The sequence below is a fragment of the Canis aureus genome, chromosome 6 (genome assembly GCF_053574225.1).
Source record: "Canis aureus isolate CA01 chromosome 6, VMU_Caureus_v.1.0, whole genome shotgun sequence".
NCBI classification, from domain to species: Eukaryota; Metazoa; Chordata; class Mammalia; order Carnivora; family Canidae; genus Canis; species Canis aureus.
Window position 1 is genome coordinate 80060998 of NC_135616.1, and position 19699 is coordinate 80080696.

Sequence of the window (19699 nt, forward strand, 5' to 3'; positions counted from 1 at the left end):
CCGCCCCCGGGGACCCCTCCCCTGGGGGCTTCCGATTGGCCGCGGCGAGCCCGGGGGCGGGGCGACGCCTCCCATTGGCCAGCGCTCCGGGCGGGCTTCCGCTCCCGCCACTTTCAAATCGGAGCGCGCGTCGCCATGCGCCAGTCCGCGGAGCTGCGGGTGGGGCGCGGGCCCCGCGGGGTCGTACCGTGGCGCCGCCGCCGCCGCCGGAGCAGGGAGCCGCTGCAGCCCGCCCCCGGGAGGAGCAGTGAAGGGACCGGGACTCCGCGCTGCCGCAGGGCCTCCGCCTGGCGGGTTTGCCGCGTCGGAGGACACACCGGCGCCCGGCGGGCGGAAGGAAAAGGGGCGCACGATGCGCCCGGGTAAGCATCGCCGCAGCAGAACCCCGAGGGGCAGAACAGGCCGATGGGCCGCTCCGCGGGCTCCTCCCGACTCGGGTGCGCGGGCCTGGCGAAGGAAGCGCTGGACTTCTCGGTCCCGGCTCCGTGAGCGCCCGAGCGGGGCCCGGCCTGAATCGAGAGGTCATCTGGAGGTCATCTGGAGGTGGCCTGGCCTTGGGGGTCACTGGGCGCCCCCCACCCTCAGCTCGCTGCTCTCCGCTCCCTGTGTGGCTTCGGAGCCCCGGTGACCTAGGAGCAACGGCCGGGGCGCCTGACCGTGCAGACCAGGGTGACTGCGGCCCCTGCCCTGGGTTCTGCATGTGGTCCGCAGCACCTGGCCCGGGCCCGCCGCAGGTGCGGGACCTGACCTGCCGAGACCCACGCGTTGACCGGCTCCGCGTCCACGCCAACACCTCGGGGGCCGCACGTTGGCTGTAGGAACGACTCAACTAAGGGAGCTTGTGCGTTGCAGACCAGAGGAATCCGGGGACCGTCCCATCCAACCTGCAGTTAGCTGCTGGGGCTTTGCATTTCTTGCTATTTGCTCGTCCTCGAGTGCCTTCTGTTGTAAATCAGGAGCCGGCCGCTTGTTTTACTACTTTGTTTTTACTCCTTCGACGCCTCCTTTATTTTCTTGCTTACCCCCAAATGCAGTTTTATTTTGATTCCAGTTCTGGTGGCTCTCTGAGAAACGAGCCTTTAAAATGTCTCTTGGAAAAGAGCAGCAGCTGTGCTGAGTCTGGTGGAAAGGCGAGATGGTATCATAAAACAAGCAAATGCCAGTAACTTTGGCAACCAAACAAAGGATCGAATAAAAGAAAAAAAGGTAGGGCAGCCCCCGTGGCTCAGCGGTTTAGCACCGCCTTCAGCCCAGGGTGTGATCCTGGAGTCCTGGGATCGAGTCCCACGTCGGGCTCCCCTCAGGGAGCCTGCTTCTCCCTCTGCCTGTGTCTCTGCCTCTCTCTCTCTCTCACTGTGTCTCTCATGAATAAATAAATAAAATCTTAAAAAAAAAAAAAGGTAAAAAACTCACAGGCTAAATGTGCAGTTTCCATTTGACCACCAGAGGGAGGTCTGTTAACTGCTGAGAATAGAGGGCAGGCTGAAAAGTTTTCCTTACCTTTGTGCAGGTGTCCTTTTAAAAAGGGAGCATTCTAATATTGTGATTTATTTCTTAAGTGTATGTGTGGGAAAATATTTAACAAAAGTTTCTTTACACAAGAATCTATATGCATCATGCCTGGCTTACTTAGTACCTTGAAAAGCACAAAAATCATATTTTATTTATATATAGAATTGTCAGGATTTACTCATTTGGGTATAGAAGACTTTAGTATAGACTGTTTGTTTAGTAAATCTAAACTATCTTGTTTGTTTAATGGGCTGATTATATAAACTTTACTCTCAGAAAGTCCTGTTTTAGGGAAGATACTTCTGAGAAAAACTTGCGACTTTAATTTTGAAAGACTTTTTGAGCCATTATACACAAATTCATTTTATTTTTTTCGTGGCGTAACATTTTTTTTGGTTGAGCCAGTTAAATTACTCAGATTATAATAATTATTACTGCTTTTTGTAATCATATAGCTGAAGATACATTCCTCTCCTTTCAGGTAGGTATGTACTTAAATTATCCAAGGAACCTAGGACAGTCTCCAAAAAGGGTATTATAGGGCAGCCCTGGTGGCGCAGCAGTTTGGCGCTGCCTGCAGCCCAGGGTGTGATCCTGGAGACCTGGGATCGAGTCCCAACATCGGGCTCCCTGCATGGAGCCTGCTTCTCCCTCTCCCTCTGCCTGTGTCTCTGCCTCTCTCTCTGTGTCTATGAATAAATAAATAAAACCTTTAAAAAAACAAAAGGGTATTATACTCTAACAACCTCAGAGGAGAAAAAAAGCAAATAAATTAGATATAGTAAGGAAGTGTTTCCTGGAATTCCTAGTACAGAGACTGAATTCTCCCTATTTAAATTTATCTGAAGAAGGGAAGGGTTTAACTTGGACTTGGCCAATGTTAGCTTATTTATACAATTGTAGCCAGATAGTTCTTCCCTGATTCTGAATGTGAAAATAATACAGCCAAAAGAAATGTAACATTTTTGATCTCCTTAATTATTGATCAAGGAGATTGAAAATTTTACTCCAGTTAAAACATTATTAGAGGGACACCTGGGTGGCTCAGTGGTTGAGCCTCTGCCTTTGGCTCAGGGCGTAATCTTGGATCTGGGGATCGAGTCCCACATGCTTTCTGCATGGAGCCTGCTTCTCCCTCTGCCTGTGTCTTTGCCTCTCTCTGTGTGTCTCTCATGAATAAATAAGTAAAATCTTTAAAAGAAAAATTCTAGTCTAATTTTGGGGATAAAGATTACTAAAATACATTTAAAAAATTCTTTTTTTTTTTTTAAAGATTATTTATTTATTCATTCATGAGAGACACAGAAGGAGAGAGAGGCAGAGACACAGGCAGAGGGAGAAGCAGGCTCCATGCAGGGAGCCCGACGTGGGACTCGATTCCAGGTCTCCAGGATCACGCCCCGGGCCAAAGGCGGCGCTAAACCGCTGAGCCACCGGGACTGCCCTAAAAAAATTATTATTAGAAAACCATCGTCAGTAAAATATACAGTTCAATTATACATACTTTATTTTTTTGAGGAGCTACTGTGTTTCAGAAACGTAATATTAAAATGGTAAATGTGGATTGCTGTCAGATGTGCTTCCTGAAATTTCAGCAGTTTGTTTATGCCAAAACCTTGCCGCTCTTTACTTTTTTTGTGTACCATCTAGATTGGCAATGTTTAGCTGATGATGGTTTCTTGAAGACGGTTAAGCTTATAGCTAGGTATTCTTTCCTATCTAATATAATATCAGTGTTTCTTTTATCCTATAGAGAGAGTTCTATTTGAGAGCTTGTGGGCAATTTTATCAGCAAGAGGCTGAGTTGGAATAAGAAGAGTTTCCATCTTGACAAGTTACAAAGTAAATCTCATACAGAATTTTTAATTGCAATAGGGGTGACAGGTTCTATAGTGACTAAATTATTGCACAATAGCAAGGAAAATGAAACTATATAAGGTATATTTTGTTGCATCTTGATTCTTTTTCCCCCCTTTTTTTAAGGAGGAAGAAGGAGAAGTAGAGGGTGAGGGGCAGAAGGAGAGGGAGAGAGAGAATCTTGAACAGGCTCCACATGGAGTGCAAAGCCCAACGAGGGGCTGGATCTCACAAGCCTGAGATCATAACCTGAGTTGAAATCAAGAGTCAGACACTTAACTGAGTAAGCCACCCAGGTGCCCCCACATCTTGATTATTTTATTGCACATTGTTTTTCATTGTTCACAAAGATGCTGTAGTAAGAAAATTAGTATTTACAAAGTATTTAAGAATACCAAATAAGAGCATATTGTGGATGGACATCATATTCTTAAACATAATATTTTGCATTTGCATATTGTTTTCCATTTAATTCTCAGTTCATCTAGGGGAAGTTGAGTCACCCCACAAATGTTCACAATGGAATATAATAAAGTTTCCCTTTACAATGTCCTCATCACTTTTGTAATGTTTTTTAATGAAAAATTTTAAACATAAGACTATTTGAAAACTTACAGAACCTAATAATTGTATATGTTCTCTTTCACTATGGACAGCACATTTAATTATATTTTGTCCAGGGCTAAAGCTGTGGCGGGGGGGGGGGGGGGTCTAAGGTATTAAATCAATTATACAGATTTTATAATCAAGTTCACTTTAAATATGAAAATGTCCTGTTCGTTGCCTTAGGAGTTTAGTATGCCCCATAATTGTCTTGGCGGAAATCACGAAAGATAAGGCATCCACTCTCTCCTAAGCATTTAAGATCCGTGAAAAGGGTAGTAGTGAAGGAGGAGGGAGAAAGAAGAGAGATTAATATTTATCATGAGCTGATTATGTGCCAAGTATAGTACTAGGTAGCCTTGCACGTAGTATTGAATCCAAGGACTATTCTGTGAAGTATTACTATTCCCACCTTACAAATAAGGAAAGAGGCTCGGGGAAATCAAGTAACTTGTTGAGGGATGTGAATTCACTCTGAAATGAGAGTTTATGTTCTTTCCACTACGGTTGGATGCATCCTTCCCTGGATCCTTTTAGGGCCTAAAATATACCTGTCTGGTTGAAAGAACGTTATGTATCATGTAACACTGTGTATGTGTCCATGCTCCTCCTCGTGCACATTTATTTACATTTACTGTGATTAATACACGTTACTGTATTATATGTTATAACGTGAAAGAAACTCTAGATTTAGAACCAGGGCATAGATTTGAGTGTTTCGAGTACTTTCTGTCTAGTTTTCACCAACAGAAAGTCGAGATAATTTCTTCTGCTTCTCCACTTCGAAGCCCTGATGTGATCATTAGGGAGCCCGGATTAGGCGGCCGTCGCCACAGGAATAAACTACGATTCCCGACATGCTTGACGAGGCGGACGCCGGCCCGGGACCCAGTTCCAGCTTTAGGGCAAAGGTGACCCCTCTGGGTCCCGCGGCGAAGTAGGGGGCAGCCGGTCCTCGCCTCCTTCCTGGTGCATTCAGGGATTCGTAGTTCCCTCAAGGCCCGGGGGTTGCCCTTGGGGTCCGCGTCTCACTACAAGTCCCGTGATGACCCGGGGCTCGGGCAGCGCCTGCGTGTTGAGGCCGGAGGCGGGTGCGGGCGGTGCTCCTGGCGGGAGGAGTAAAGATGGCGGCGCGGGGGTCTCCGCCTTCTGCTCCCGGCTGAGGCGCGCCGCGGGAGCCGCACTCGCAGTCCCGGGGGGTGGTTCGAGCCGCAGCCGCGGAGGCCGGAGCCATGGCGGAGCTGGAGCACCTGGGCGGGAAGCGGGCCGAGTCGGCGCGAATGCGGCGGGCTGAGCAGCTGCGGCGCTGGCGGGGCTCGCTGACGGAGCAGGAGCCCGCGGAGCGGCGAGGCGCGGGGCGGCAGCCGCAGCCGCGTCGCGGGAGCCCCAGGGTCCGCTTCGAGGACGGAGCCGTCTTCCTGGCCGCCTGCTCCAGCGGGGACACCGACGAGGTGAAGAAGCTGCTGGCCAGGGGCGCCGACATCAACACGGTCAACGTGGACGGCTTGACAGCCCTCCACCAGGTGAGCCCGCCTGCGGGGGAGCCGCGCTGAGCCCGCGCTGAGCCCGTGACCCTGCGGCCGCCCAGCACGGGCACCCGGGTCTGTACCTGCGGCCACCTGGGCACCCGGGTCTCTACTGCGGCCACCCGCGCACCCGGGTCTCTACTGCGGCCACCTGGGCACCCGGGTCTCTACCTGCGGCCACCCGCGCACCCGGGTCTCTACCTGCGGCCACCTGGGCACCCGGGTCTCTACTGCGGGCACCTGGGCACCCAGGTCTCTCCCTGCGGCCACCCGGGCACCCGGGTCTGTACCTGCGGCCACCCGCGCACCCGGGTCTCTACCTGCGGCCACCTGGGCACCCGGGTCTCTACTGCGGGCACCTGGGCACCCGGGTCTCTACCTGCGGCCACCCGCGCACCCGGGTCTCTACTGCGGCCACCCGCGCACCCGGGTCTCTACCTGCGGCCACCCGCGCACCCGGGTCTCTACCTGCGGCCACCTGGGCACCCGGGTCTCTACTGCGGGCACCTGGGCACCCGGGTCTCTCCCTGCGGCCACCCGGGCACCCGGGTCTGTACCTGCGGCCACCCGGGCACCCGGGTCTCTACCTGCGGCCACCTGGGCAGCCGGGTCGGCGTGGTTCTCGGCCGCTTCCCCCGCGAAGCCAGGTCCTGCCGACCTCGGGGTCTCTACCTGCGGGGTAGAGCCCCCGCCCCACACCTGCTCGAGTCGTGGTCACCGCCGACCCGCCCCGGCCGCACGGCCCCCACGTAGCCCGGCCAGGGGCGTTCGTCCGGCGCGTCCGGGAGAATCCGCGTGTGGGGGCGCGACCCCGTGGGGCGGCCGGCGGCGCGGGGGGACGCAGACCTGTGCGGGCTTGCAGGACTCGGACCCCGCCGCCCTGGGAGGCCCGGCCCGACGCGCGCTCGGTGCTTGGGGGATGCTCCGCTTCGCTCTTCTCTGCACACTGGTTTTTCTTTTCTCTTCTCTTCTCTTCTCTTCTCTTCTCTTCTCTTCTCTTCTCTTCTCTTCTCTTCTCTTCTCTTCTCTTCTCTTCTCTTCTCTCTCTTTTTTTTCCTTTCCCTCCCTTCCTTCCTTCCTTCCTTCCTTCCTCCCTTCCTTCCTTCCTTCCTTCCTTCCTTCCTTCCTTCCTTCCTTCCTTCCTTCCTTCCTTCCTTTTCTTCTTTCTTTCGAACTCAGATGCCGTGTGTGTGGCTGTGTAGCGTGGGTGGCGGTCGCCCAACAGCGCGGGGCGCAGTGGTGACACTTTGCCTCCCCGCGCAGTGCTCCCCGCACGTGCGGCCGCCGAGCCGCCCCCAGGTGGGACTTCACGCACCTGGGGAGCTGGGGGCCGCACACTCGCCTGATCTTTCCCACTTGTCTTTTTATGCTTTGTGTACAAAGTGAGCGTGTTGGCGTGAGAATCCACTTTTTAAAAAATATTTTATTTATTCATGAGACCCACATAGAGAGAGAGAGAGGCAGAGACACAGGCAGAGGGAGCAGGCTCCATGCAGGGAGCCCGGCCTGGGACTCATCCCAGGACCTGGGGTCACGCCCTGGGCCTCAGGCAGACGCTCCACCGCTGAGCCCCCAGCTGCCGGAGAATCCACTTCTTAGTAACAATTCAATTTTGTGTCATAGCACTTCCCTGAATGCATTAGGTAGTCTAAAATCATTTCTGTTTGCAGACCTCTTTCCGGTGGAAGGACCTTCTCTTCTCGTCATCCTATCTGTATCTGGGGTTGGTTGGTTTGGTTTTAAGGTAGCAACCAACATTTGTATGATCCTTCGCTGTTTAAAAATTCCTACATATGGCTTCCCCTGTGTGAATTGCCATACTGATTCTTGAAGTAGGTGTGGCAAGCAGTGTTGTAATTCCCATTTTACAGATGAGGAACCTGAAGCTCAGAAAATGGTTACTTGTGCAAGATGACAAAGGAGACAAGTTGCCCTTTAGGCATGGATTTTTCAGACTTAAATTCCAGAGCTTTATGTCTTACCTAATAAGCAGCTGCATATAAATAAGATAGATGCTAAGAGGGCCATATTCATTATTTTTAGTTTCTGAACTCTTTGAAAAGGTGAATATTTGTTTTTCAAATATATTTGGGATGTTAAGGAGATTGAGATCTAGATTCTGCAAGGAACCATTTCTTGGGCTGATAGATCATAGGGAAATAGAATCCAGCTTTCTGGTCCACATGCTCCTTTACTGAACCTCTGTTCTATCAAAGCACAGTTTTCTTTTCTTTTCTTTTCTTTTCTTTTCTTTTCTTTTCTTTTCTTTTTTTTCTTTTCTTTTCTTAAGATTTTATTTATTCATGAGAGACACAGAGAGAGACAGAGACACAGGCAGAGGGAGAAGCAGGCTCCATGCAGGGAACCCTATGCGGGACTCGATCCTGGGTCTCCAGGATCACACCCTGGGCCCAAGGCAGCGCCAAACCACTAGGCCACCCGGGTTGCACAAAGCACAGTTTTCTTTTCTTTTTTTTTTTTTTTTTTTAATTTATTTATGATAGTCACACAAAGAGAGAGAGAGAGGCAGAGACACAGGCAGAGGGAGAAGCAGACTCCATGCACCGGGAGCCCGACGTGGGATTCGATCCCGGGTCTCCAGGATCGCGCCCTGGGCCAAAGGCAGGCGCTAAACCTCTGCGCCACCCAGGGATCCCAAAGCACAGTTTTCTTAGTGCAACTCAGTAGTCCTGTTTCTTCTAAGGTGACTCTGCTACTTGAATCTGGTCCTTAACATGCACATTTTAATAATGCCCTGAGAAAAGCACCTGCTTTGAGGTTACTCTGATATATCTCCTTCTCATACAAGGTAACCACTTTTCTGATTCCTTCTGAGACTGACCTTGGTGCCTTTCCTTCTGTCTTACCTACCATCCCAGATTGTGCAGTACAACTTCTCTCAATATGCTCTTCACATTCAGTAATCTCTTGAAACAGGAGAGGAAGGAGATGACAGCTAGGAAGTTGTGTTTTTTTGCTTTGTTTTTGTTCTTTAAAAAAAGCAAAACAGGGATCCCTGGGTGGCGCAGCGGTTTGGCACCTGCCTTTGGCCCAGGGCGTGATCCTGGAGACCCAGGATCGAATCCCACATCGGGCTCCCGGTGCATGGAGCCTGCTTCTCCCTCTGCCTGTGTCTCTGCCTCTCTCTCTCTGTGTGACTATCATGAATAAATAAATAAAATCTTTAAAAAAAAAAAAAAAAAAGCAAAACACCTGCATATGCAATATAGGCATTTGTGTCTGTTTATAGGCCTGGCAGTGAATTGAATTGAATAGGTATACTCAATACTAGACAAATTCAGCTGAAGATTAAGCTGCTCAAAGATTTGAGGCCAAATAGACCTTCTGTTGAGAAACCATCTCTTTGTTTGAATCAAGACAAGGGGCCTTTATTGGCTCAGGAACTCTTTTCCAAGTCAGTTCGTGGAGTGACAGTATGTTTCTCCATGCTCTAAAGAACTCTTTTAAGGTACATAAAAGGTTATATTCAAAATGTGGGACTGGGGCAGCCCGGGTGGCTCAGCGGTTTAGTGCCGCCTGCAGCCCAGGGCGTGATCCTGGAGCCCTGGGATCGAGTCCCACATCAGGTTCCCTGCATGGAGCCTGCTTCTCCCTCTGCCTGTGTCTCTGCCTCTCTTTCTGTCTCTGTGTCTCTCATGAATAAATAAATAAAATCTTAAAAACAAAAAAACAAAATATGGGACTGGAGCTGCCAGCAGCCGAACAACTTACTTTGTGACTGATTGTCCTGTGAAATGGAAAGTGGTACAATATCTGAATTATTTAGTTAAAATATCCACGTTATATAAGCGATATGGTGCTCGCTTTGGCAGTACATATAACTATATAAGCACGATAGGAATTATCAGGATAATTGCTTTCTTTCTCCCTTTTGGCTCTGGACCAACTGTGAATTACCATCTTGGCATGTTGGAAGAAACCCCCAGATGATATTGGTGGTTGATTTCTCTCCTCCCCCAACAAGGTCACAGTAAATGATTTACACTTCAGGTTGTGGGGCCTTGATGCTACTTTTGACTTAGAGACCTTTCTTTCCTGGCAGCCTTTGCTTAGGCCACGAGGTGCTTAAGTCAATGATAAGCTCCAGGGGGCCTATTAATAATACTTGAAATAGACCGAGGTAAGAAATACCTCAAAAGGTTAGAACTTCTCTGATGAAAGCCTTAGATACTGATGCAGACTAACTAAACTTGGGTGAATAAATTGTGTTTGCCCTTAGTATCCCAGAGTCATCAATGAAGAAGACATCAATAATCTGATTATATAACCCTTGAAATCACTTGTTTGCTCACAAATTCCCATTTCATTATATATATATATACACACACACACACACACACATATGCTATAAGTCATGAAGTATGGGTTGATAATTCTGTGTGAGGTGATACTTCTTGAAATTTCTTCTATTTTTCTTTATTTATTTTGCAAGATTGTTATCACCTATCTTGGTGTCATTAGTATTACAATTTTGGGTGCTGTAGGGGTAGATACAGGCTCTTAAAACTGTATCTACCAAATTGTTGGGCTGCTGCAAGAGGCAGGTGCTTGCTTTCAGAAAGGAGATTTTTCTGGGATTTGTTAGAATGAGTACCTGCATATTTCTTCAAAATATATTTTATTGACACTTGTAACTTTGTTGGGTGTAGTGAATACTAATGTCTGTCCACATAGAGACCAGAAAGATTCTATACTTGACTCAGAAACTCAGGTCGGTTTTGTAATGGTCTCAGAGTCCAAGTTTGGACTTCAGGGACACCCCAGACTGGAATTCAACTCCTAGGATTTTCTGTTATTCTAGAGCTGCCTCAATCTGACCCTACAGCTTCAGGGAGATTGAAATCATCTATTTCTGGGATCCCTGGGTGGCGCAGCGGTTTGGCCCCTGCCTTTGGCCTAGGGCGCGATCCTGGAGACCCGGGATCGGATCCCACATCGGGCTCCCGGTGCATGGAGCCTGCTTCTCCCTCTGCCTGTGTCTCTGCCTCTCTCTCTCTCTCTCTTTGACTATCATAAATAAATAAAAATTAAAAAAAAAAGAAATTATCTATTTATCTGGAAGAAAGGTGCAGACAGAAACAGATGAGGGAAGGAGGAAAGGCAGAGCAATTTATATTCAGAGCAAGACAGAAGGAGCCTGTCCTTCTGATAACAGGATGATAACGTGTTCAGTTCAGTACAAAATAGTATGTATGTTTGTGGTATGGTATGGTGAAATAAAACTTGTATTCTTTCTATTTTTTTTTTTTTAATAATCTCCATGCCCAGTGTGGGCCTTGAACCCACAACCGTGAGATCGAGTCACATGCTTTGTCGACTGAGCCAGCCAGCTGCCCCTAAAACTTGTACTCTTAACCGTTTCTCTTTTATTCCAAGTTCATTACGTATTCCTCTTATAGTTCCACCTGTGAAATGACTTAGACTTGCCCTGCACATATTGATGAATTCTGCTAGTGTCAGGACCCAAGGCAATATGGGATTAAGAAAATCCTGTTGGCTTCCTCATTATTGTGGATCTAGAACAGTCATCCTGAGTCATTTTAGTAGTTTACCTCTTTAGATTGGTTGATGTGATGCATCAGACTATGTTGGGCACCTGGCTCCTTGCCTTATGAGTGTTAGTCCCAAGTTTCCATGCCATAGTGGACCTCAAAGCCAGATTTGAAAAATAGGCTTATTTATATGGTGGGGGTTTTTATGTTTTGTTTTGGAGTACAGATGCAAGTGATTTTTATTTGTTCCCTAGCTAAATTTTTGTTGCCCATTCTTAAAGTCCTGTAGCACACTACCATTTGGGCTTATAGAACTCTCTGTGTGAGTATTTTTCAATAGGCAAACTGTCAGTGCATGTAGTTGAAGCATAATTCCCCTAAAGGTAGAAGGTTGGACAGGTCTTGTTGGTAAGCTAAAATGTAGTCATTGCTTGCTTTTATTTTTAAGTATTTTAAAATTAAAGTATACATTATATACAGTAAACTTCACCTTTTTTGCATAGAGGGTTCTGTGATTTGTGACAAACACATGCAGCTGTGTAGCCACTACCCACAATCAACATATAGAATGTTATCACCATCTCCAAGATTTCTTTGTGCTTTTTGTAGCCAACTCCTCCTCCCACCGCCACCCCCTGGCAGCCATTCATCAATGTTCTGTTCCCATAACCACAGTGCCGTATAGATGAATCATACAGCATGAAGCCTTTTGAATCTGGCTGCTTTCACTTGCTATAATGCATTGACATTCATCCATTTTGTTACACGTGTCAGTAGCTTACTGGTCTTTATTGCTGAGTGGTATTGCAGCATATGGAACTACTACAGTTTATCCGTTCACTAGTTGAAGGACATTTGGATTATTTCCAGTTTTTAGTAATAATGAATAAAACTGCTAGAAACATTTGTGTACAGGTTGTTTTGTGGACATGTTTCATTTCACTTTGGTCAAATTCCCAGCAGTGGGGTAACAGTCCTGTGGCAATGAATATTTTACATTTTTAGAAAAGATTTTATTTATTTACTTACTTGAGAGAGTGAGCGAGAAGGTAGGAGGAGGGACAGAGAGAGGGACATGCAGACTCCATGCTGAGTGCAGAGCCTGACACAGGGCTCCATCTCATGACCCTGAGATCATGACCTGAGTCAGACGCTTAACCCACTAGCCACCCAGGCGCCCAAATGAATGTTTAACTTTAAAAGAAACTGCCAAACTTTTCCAAAGTGGCTCTACCATTTTGAATTCCAACTAACAATATATGAGTTCTAATTGCTTTGCATCCTTACCTGTACTTGCTATTATCTTTATATTTAAGCTAGTCTAATAGTTACGTCGTGATAAGTCATTTTTAGTGACAGTAGTAAGAATAGCAGTAGCAGCAGCCATAGTAGTCGGAGGAGTAGTAATTGTAGCTCTCACTTATGTGGTATTTACTCTGGGCCAAGGAGTCTTCTAAGTTCTTTTAATATATTTACTTGTGTGTAATACTCAAAACAACTCATGAGTGAGATACTTTTATTATTGTCTGGATTTTATAGAGATAGGGAAACTGAGACACTGCCCAAGGTCACACAGATAATAAATGGCAGAGCTAGAATTTATTTAAGCCCAGGCAGTCTGACCAGAGAGTCCATGTTCTTAACTTTATGTTGCCTCTTACTGGACTAAATTGCCTTTCATTCTAAAAAAAGTTAGAAAATGAAATTATAAAAGAAAGTTGAAAGTGATTTAAAATCAGGCTACTCAGAGGTATATACTACTAACATTTAGTGTATTCCTTTCAGGTTTTTTAAAAACATATTTATATGTATGTATATATAAAGTTGGTATCATAGACTGTCTCCTGATGTTTTCACTTAAAGTTCCTTGTAATTGTTTTCTTATATAATTAAATATACTTTGAAAATAAAGTTTTTGAAGTTCAAATAATAAGTCATCATTTGGACAACTTTATTATTTGCCTTGTTAGAGGTTTTATTAGATTGTTAATTTACTGCTAACATTGAATGCCTAATAATTGCTAAGTCTGTGCTAAAGTGTATATTTGTTGATAGGTACAGTTTCTGCCCTCAAGGAACTCACAGTCTGGTTTTATAAATGAAAACAATTACTTTTAGAGTGATAATTCCTATGATAACAGGCAAAGGCACACTCCAAAGTGGAGGGACAAAGGATTACAGTCCATGATGATGCAGCAGTGTGGGCAGAGAGAGGGGAATAAGTATTGTGTGTAGGCAGAGGCGGACCCAGGAGAAGTCCTAATGGGTGCGTTTGAAGGGTTAAGGAAGGGGTGAGGATAACATCCTAGAGGACTTTGAGCATCAAACACCAGGCTGAGAATGCTCCATGAGTCCTTAGCAGAAGACTTTTTGTGGGTTTGAGCAGGGAGGTTAACCCAGCCGAGCGGCTTTAAGGAATATGAAGCTGCGTTTGGATTTCAGAGTGAATGGAAGGACACAGAGGAAAGAACCAGCTGAGAGAATGGAGATGAGAAGGGAAAGTATAATACAGGTCTAGCCTGTGAGTCTGAAAGAGTTTTGTGATTCAGGTGGAGATAGGAGTCAGTCTAAGTTTGGACTGAGGAGCTCTGAAGGCATCCAAGTAGAAATACCCCGTAGGCATCTGTGATTCAAGGCTAGTCATCACCTCCCTATCTACATACACTCCAGTTTCCTCATATTTAAAATGAGAGAGTTTGATATTAACATAAAGGTGATGGTTGAAGCAATGAGTGTGGAAGAAGAAAGGAGAAGATATGAAAGAGAAGAACAAAAAATATTAGGCAGAGGATGCAGAAGTTCCCATTAGAGCCATAGGACTATGTGGTAGGCGGACTAATGGCACCTCAGAGGGGTCCATGTCCTAATCCCCAGAATCTGTCAAGATGTTACCTTGTAGGATAAAAGGGACTTTGCAGATATGATTGAATTTAGGGTCTTGGAGTGGGAAGGTTATCTTGGATTATCCAGAGGAGTCCAGTGTAATCACAATGGTCTTTATGGAAGGGAGGCAGGCAGGAGAGCAGATTCAGTGGTAGATGTGATGATAGAAGCAAGAGACGGGAGTGACCAGGCAAGGGGCCGTGAGCCAAGGAATGCGGGGAGCCTCTGGAGGCTGGAAAGGCAAGGAAACGGAGTCTCCCCTCAGAGTCTCAAGAAGGAACGAGCCAAGCCCAAAACTTGATTTTAGCCTGGGGACACTGAGTTCAGACTTCTGATCTCCAGATCTTTAAGATAATAAATATGTGCTGTTTTAAGCTACTGAGTTTGTGGTAATTTGTTGCAGTAGCCACAGGAAACTGATAGAGAGGAGAACCGAGAAAGCACAGTGGTACCGAGGAGTTTCAAGGAATGGGTGGTCAACAATGTAAAAGGACATTGCAGGGAAGACCTAAAAAAACCCCCAAAACTGTTGGATTTGGTCATTTATAACCTTTGGAAGAGCAGTTTCTTTTCTTTTCTTTTTTAACGATTTTATTTGAGACAGAGAGAGAGAGAACATAAGCAGGAGAGCAGCAGAGGGAGAGGGAGAAGCAGGATCCCAGCAGAGCAGGGGTTGGATCCCAGGATCTTGAGATCAAGCCTGAGCTGAAGGCAGACACTTAACCAGCTGAGCCACCCAGGTGCCCCAGAACAGTTTCAATAGAAAGATGTTTTTGAGAGCTTATGTGGAGAGTTTATGAAGTTTTTTCTTGTTAAGGGTAAGTTAATCTTTCTGTTGATTTTTGGAAGGAAAAAAAAAATAGATCTGCCATCTATATGTAAATTAGGACCCAAAATATGTGAGAAGACTCTTAAAAACCTGGCTTTTGGTTAATTGAAAATAATGAAAATGGTTTCATTACTTGTGGGTTAAGACAATTTTATTTTATTTTATTTTATTTATTTTATTTTATTTTATTTTTTTTTAAGACAATTTTAGAATATTAACCTTGACACTGGAAGCAAAAAGGTTATAGTCCTATTACTGAAGGGCTGATGCACAAGTCGAGATTTTATTTCCCAGTTCTGCTTTGGCCCATTTCCCACTCATTAGCACTGTCACTGGAGGGCAGCCCTAAGGGAGCAGTGATAGGGAAGTTAGTATAAATAAACAGTTTCTTCTGCCATTTATTTTTTCACATTCATTTATTGAATGTCTACTCTGCCTGACTCTGTGCTTCTTGTTACTTAGTGATTGATAGGTTTTAGAAATGAACTAGAATTTTGGGAATGCTTTCCATAATAGCTGGTTCCTATTATTTTTTATAATAGGAAATTGGCTATATAGTGATTTTCTGTTTTAGCTTTGTGGTTCTTGGGGAATTGGAGGGAGAGTATTATATTCATCAGTACTTGTGATTATTTTTATCTATGCTTGTGGATTTATACCTTATACCTTTCTACTTAAGGATAGTGAAAAATGGAAGTCTGGGATCTTTGATAAATCTTTAGTGTTTGAACACAGTAGTAATAAATCCAGATTAAGGATCTTGACCCAGGGACACCCTGGTGGCTTAGTTGAGCATCTGCCTGCGGCTCAGGGTGTGAACCTGGGGTCCTGGGATCGAGTCCCGCATCCGGTCCCCGCAGGGAGCCTGCTTCTCCCTCTGCATGTGTCTGTCTCTCTGTTTGTCTCTCATGAATAAATAAAAATCTTTTTTTTTTTTTTAAAAAAGATCTTGACCTAGAATTTTATAAAGGGCAAGGAATTGAAACCTCGCTTCATTTGTTGACTTGGGGCAGGGGCTTTGAATGTGTTGGGGATTTCCCCCCTGCTTTTGAAGTGTAATTTGAAAAATTGTTTCTTAGGGGCATCTGGCTGGCTCAGTTAGTAGAGCATGTGACTCTTGGTCTCAGGGTTTTTTGTTTTTCTTTTTTTTAAGATTTTATTTATTTATTCATGAGAGACCCAGAGAGAGAGAGAGAGGCAGAGACACAGGCAGAGGGAGAAGCAGACTCCATCCAGGGACCCCGATGTGATTGGAGATCCTGGGTTTCGAGGATCACGCCCTGGGCCGAAGGTGACGCTAAACCGCTGAGCCACCCAGCCTGTCCTTGGTCTCAGGGTTGTTAAGTTAAAGCCCCACATTGGGTGTACAGGTTACTTAAAAATAAAATCTTTGAAAAATAAAAATAAAAAAGTTGCTTCTTAAATATTGGATTTTAGATTGTAACCAGTTTGAGTAAATTTGGGGGCTTGAAGTTTTATCAGGCGATGATGATTCGTTATATGAGTCAATGTAATTGGAAAACTGAATCCTTAGTTCTTAGTATTGAAAGTTGATCTGCATGTGGTTTCTTTTTTTTTTTTTGCATGTGGTTTCTAATGGAATATTGTAGAATGTTGTAGTAATGGAATGGATTTGTGTTAGAATTTAGAGAAGATTTTGTATGTAGTATTTTAAGCATTGTCATATTGTGGCAGTCTTTTGGAATCATATTCTAATGCAATTTTGGGAAAGTATTTTGCATTGCCATGTTCTGAATATACATGATATATATGGTATACAACCTGGCTGTTACTTAAGATTTTTTGGTCTAGTGACCCGCTTTCTTTTTATTTTTTTTTAAACTTTTTTATTGTAGAGTATTTCAAAATATAAATTACAAAAGTAAAGAGAATAGTATACCTGAATTCTCAAACCTTACCAACTCATGGCCAATTTTGTTTCATTTATAGATCCTTTTCTCCTCATCACCAATATACTAGATTATTATACAATCTTAGATATACTTTTTATTTGTAAATATTTCAATATGTATTTCTAAAAGATGGAAATGTAATAAATACAATCACAAGCTCATTATCACACCTAAATATTGAACATTCATTCATAAAATGATAAAATATTCAGCAGTGTTTAAATTTCCCTGATGGGGCTAGTCCCAGTGGCTCAGTGGTTTAGCGCCGCCTTCAGCCCGGGGTGTGATCCTGGAGACCCGGGATCGAGTCCACGTCGGGATCCCTGGATGGAGCCTGCTTCTCCCTCTGCCTGTCTCTCTCTCTCTCTCTCTCTCTCTATCTATCTCTCTCTCTCTCTCTATCTATCTCTGTGTCTCCCATGAATAAATAAATAAAATATTAAAAAAAAGTTGTTAAATTTCCCTGGTGGTTCATGGATTTTTTTTTTTAACAGTTTTTTTTAAGTTAGGATTCACATAAGGTCTGCATTGGCTCATATGTATCTTAAGACTCTTAATTTATAGTTTCCTCTTCACTTTTTTTCTCTGCATCTTACTTATTGAAAAACAAGATCATTTGTACTGTAGTTTCCCACAATCTGGATTTTTCTGACTGCACGCTTGTAGTGTTAACATGTTCCTTTGTCTCCAGTATTTTCTATAAACTGGTAATCAGATCTAGAGATTTAATCTGATTCAGATTTGAATTTTTGGCAAGAGTGTACATCATAGGTGATGGTGTATGTTTCTCTCAGGAGGCATATAATATGTAGTTATCTCTCTCGTTGTAGTTTAATGGCTTTGGTGGCCTAACAGAATTTTGACATTTCAAGTCAGTCTTGACTAGACCTGAATTTTAGTAATTAATTCATTCTTTAAATTATCACATTTTCTTGTGTTGACCCTCTAATTGGGATACCAGTGATCAATTCAAAAATGTAAATTGTGAACATTGTGAATAAGATGGCTAATATTAATTGTTGGAAGGCTTGACATGGTACTCAGCAAATTTAGATTAGTACCCCTCATGTGTCAGTACTTATCAGTGATGATGACAATAGAGTAAACTTTATCACTTTTTCATACCTGTTCCATTAGCTCTCAACTGAAGTTCCCCTTATTTTGAAGTAGTCTTCAAAGTTCCAGTTCAGAAGTATGGTTTTTTTGTCCCCTAAGATCATCACCAGCCCTTGACCTTCATTATAAAAGAAAACGTGAGGAGTGCATGAGTGGTACAGTCAGTTGAGCACTGGGCTCTTGATTGCAGCTCAGGTTGTGGTCTTGGGGTTGTGCACTCAGCAGGAAATCTGCTTGAGATTATCTTTCCCTCTCCCCCTCACACGCACACATGCACACAGGCTCTCTCTAAGATAAGTAAATAATTCTTAAAAAATAAAGAGAACTTGAAAGCCTCCAAAGAAAACTAAAAAAATAAAGAGTAAATTAGCTGTACAAGGAGAGGGAGACTTTCTTTATAGGCACCTGGCCATGTAAGGGAGAAGGTAGGAGGAGAAGCGTGCCCATTCCAAGTGCATCAGTTGTGGGCAGTCAACTGTAGGCAAATGATGTGCTTATCTTAGAAAATGGAAGTGACACTTGGAACATTCATATGGATGTTGGGTTGGCTGACTTTGTGTTGTGCTCCTTGAGGTGGAGGGGAGATCTACTCTTCTAATTGAACATGAATTTCCCAATAGGGTGTATGGTTTGGTTTTATGAACTATGTTTTATTTATATGGGGCATTTCATGGGAAACAGGTTTACTTTCTTTCTGCTTCTCTGCAACATTTTTTGCCAGTTTTCTTATTTTAGTTAGCTATTCTTAGTCATTTACTTATTTTTTAAGTCAACTGGCCTAACTATGAGGTATGACTAGAAAGTGCCAAGGCAGATTGTGTTTGGGTCTTTTGGATGCAGCTTCAGTGTTTTATGATTGTGCCTCTTGTGTTGATTTTTCTTCCCATGTTTAGATTGTTTCCCTTTGACAGTAAGTAGCATAAAAAATGAGGTCAGAAGAATGACTCACCTCATCATAAATCACCAGAGATAATGGAAAATGACTTGAAGGGTGACTGAGCTGTGTTCCATCTGTTGAGAATCACTTCACCTATTGGAGAGCTCCTACAACACACAGACCGAGTGAGAAGGCCCCCTCCATTCATGTCTCACCAAGTGCCATACTGGGCCCATTTCAGAAGAATGTTACTGCTGGAACGCTTAAAGACTTAGTAGATTTGTAAAATAGACAACATTTTTTTTTAAGATTTTATTTATTTATTCATGAGAGACACAGAGAAAGAGAGAGAGGCAGAGACACAGAGGGAGAAGCAGGCTCCATGCAGGGAGCCTGACGTGGGACTCGATTCCGGGTCTCCAGGATCAGGCCCTGGGCTGAAGGCGGCGCTAAACTGCTGAGCCCCCCAGTGTTCCCCATATTTTTTATTGGTTTGAGTTTTCAGATGAGAGCAGAGACTTATTTGCCTTTTTTCAGTTCTTACTGTGCTATAGCAGGATCACCAAGGCTCAAGGGGTTTTATAGGGGAATAACTTTGAAATATAATGATTTTTATCTCTCTGTTTCTAGTCAGTATCTAAATTATTATTAGTAAGGCTCTTCTCAGGGCGCCTGGGTGGCCCAGTTGGTTAAGCATCTGCCTTCAGCTCAGGTCATGATTCTGGGGTCCTGGGATCAAGCCCTGCATCAGGCTCCCTGGAGCTCAGTGTGGAGTCTGCTTCTCTTTCTCCCTCTCCCCCTTACCCTCCCACTTGTTTTTGTCTCTCTCTCAAATAGATAAATAAAATCTTTTTTAAAAATATTAAGAGAAGAGAAAATTCCTGTTCTGCTTGTAATGCACTTCTGTGGTTGGATCTTTAAAAATTTGAATGGCCTTTTATTAATTATTTTTGGCCAGATATTTATGGATACTTCTAGATGCCAGATCTTTTAGTAGATGCTGGGTCCCTGATGGCAGAGTCCCTGCCCTTATGGATTCTGCAGTTACTGGGAAACTCACGGTTTTAAAG

At 44.5% G+C, this 19699-nt stretch overlaps 1 protein-coding gene across 15 annotated transcripts in view; it reads left to right on the forward strand.

Annotated features, from left to right (window-relative positions):
• Window positions 1–5066: 5066 nt before the first annotated feature.
• PPP1R12B (protein phosphatase 1 regulatory subunit 12B) overlaps window positions 5067–19699 on the forward strand; it is a 205943-nt gene continuing 191310 nt past the window's right edge. For 3 of the 15 annotated variants that reach the window (XM_077902517.1, XM_077902519.1, XM_077902518.1), the window contains exon 1: window positions 5071–5495. In XM_077902517.1, coding sequence (XP_077758643.1) covers window positions 5205–5495 — 291 coding nt within the window. In that variant the 5' untranslated portion in view covers window positions 5071–5204. Of the gene's footprint in view, window positions 5496–19699 lie in introns of all 15 variants that reach the window. The other 12 variants (XM_077902508.1, XM_077902512.1, XM_077902511.1 and 9 more) reach the window with 9 other exon arrangements.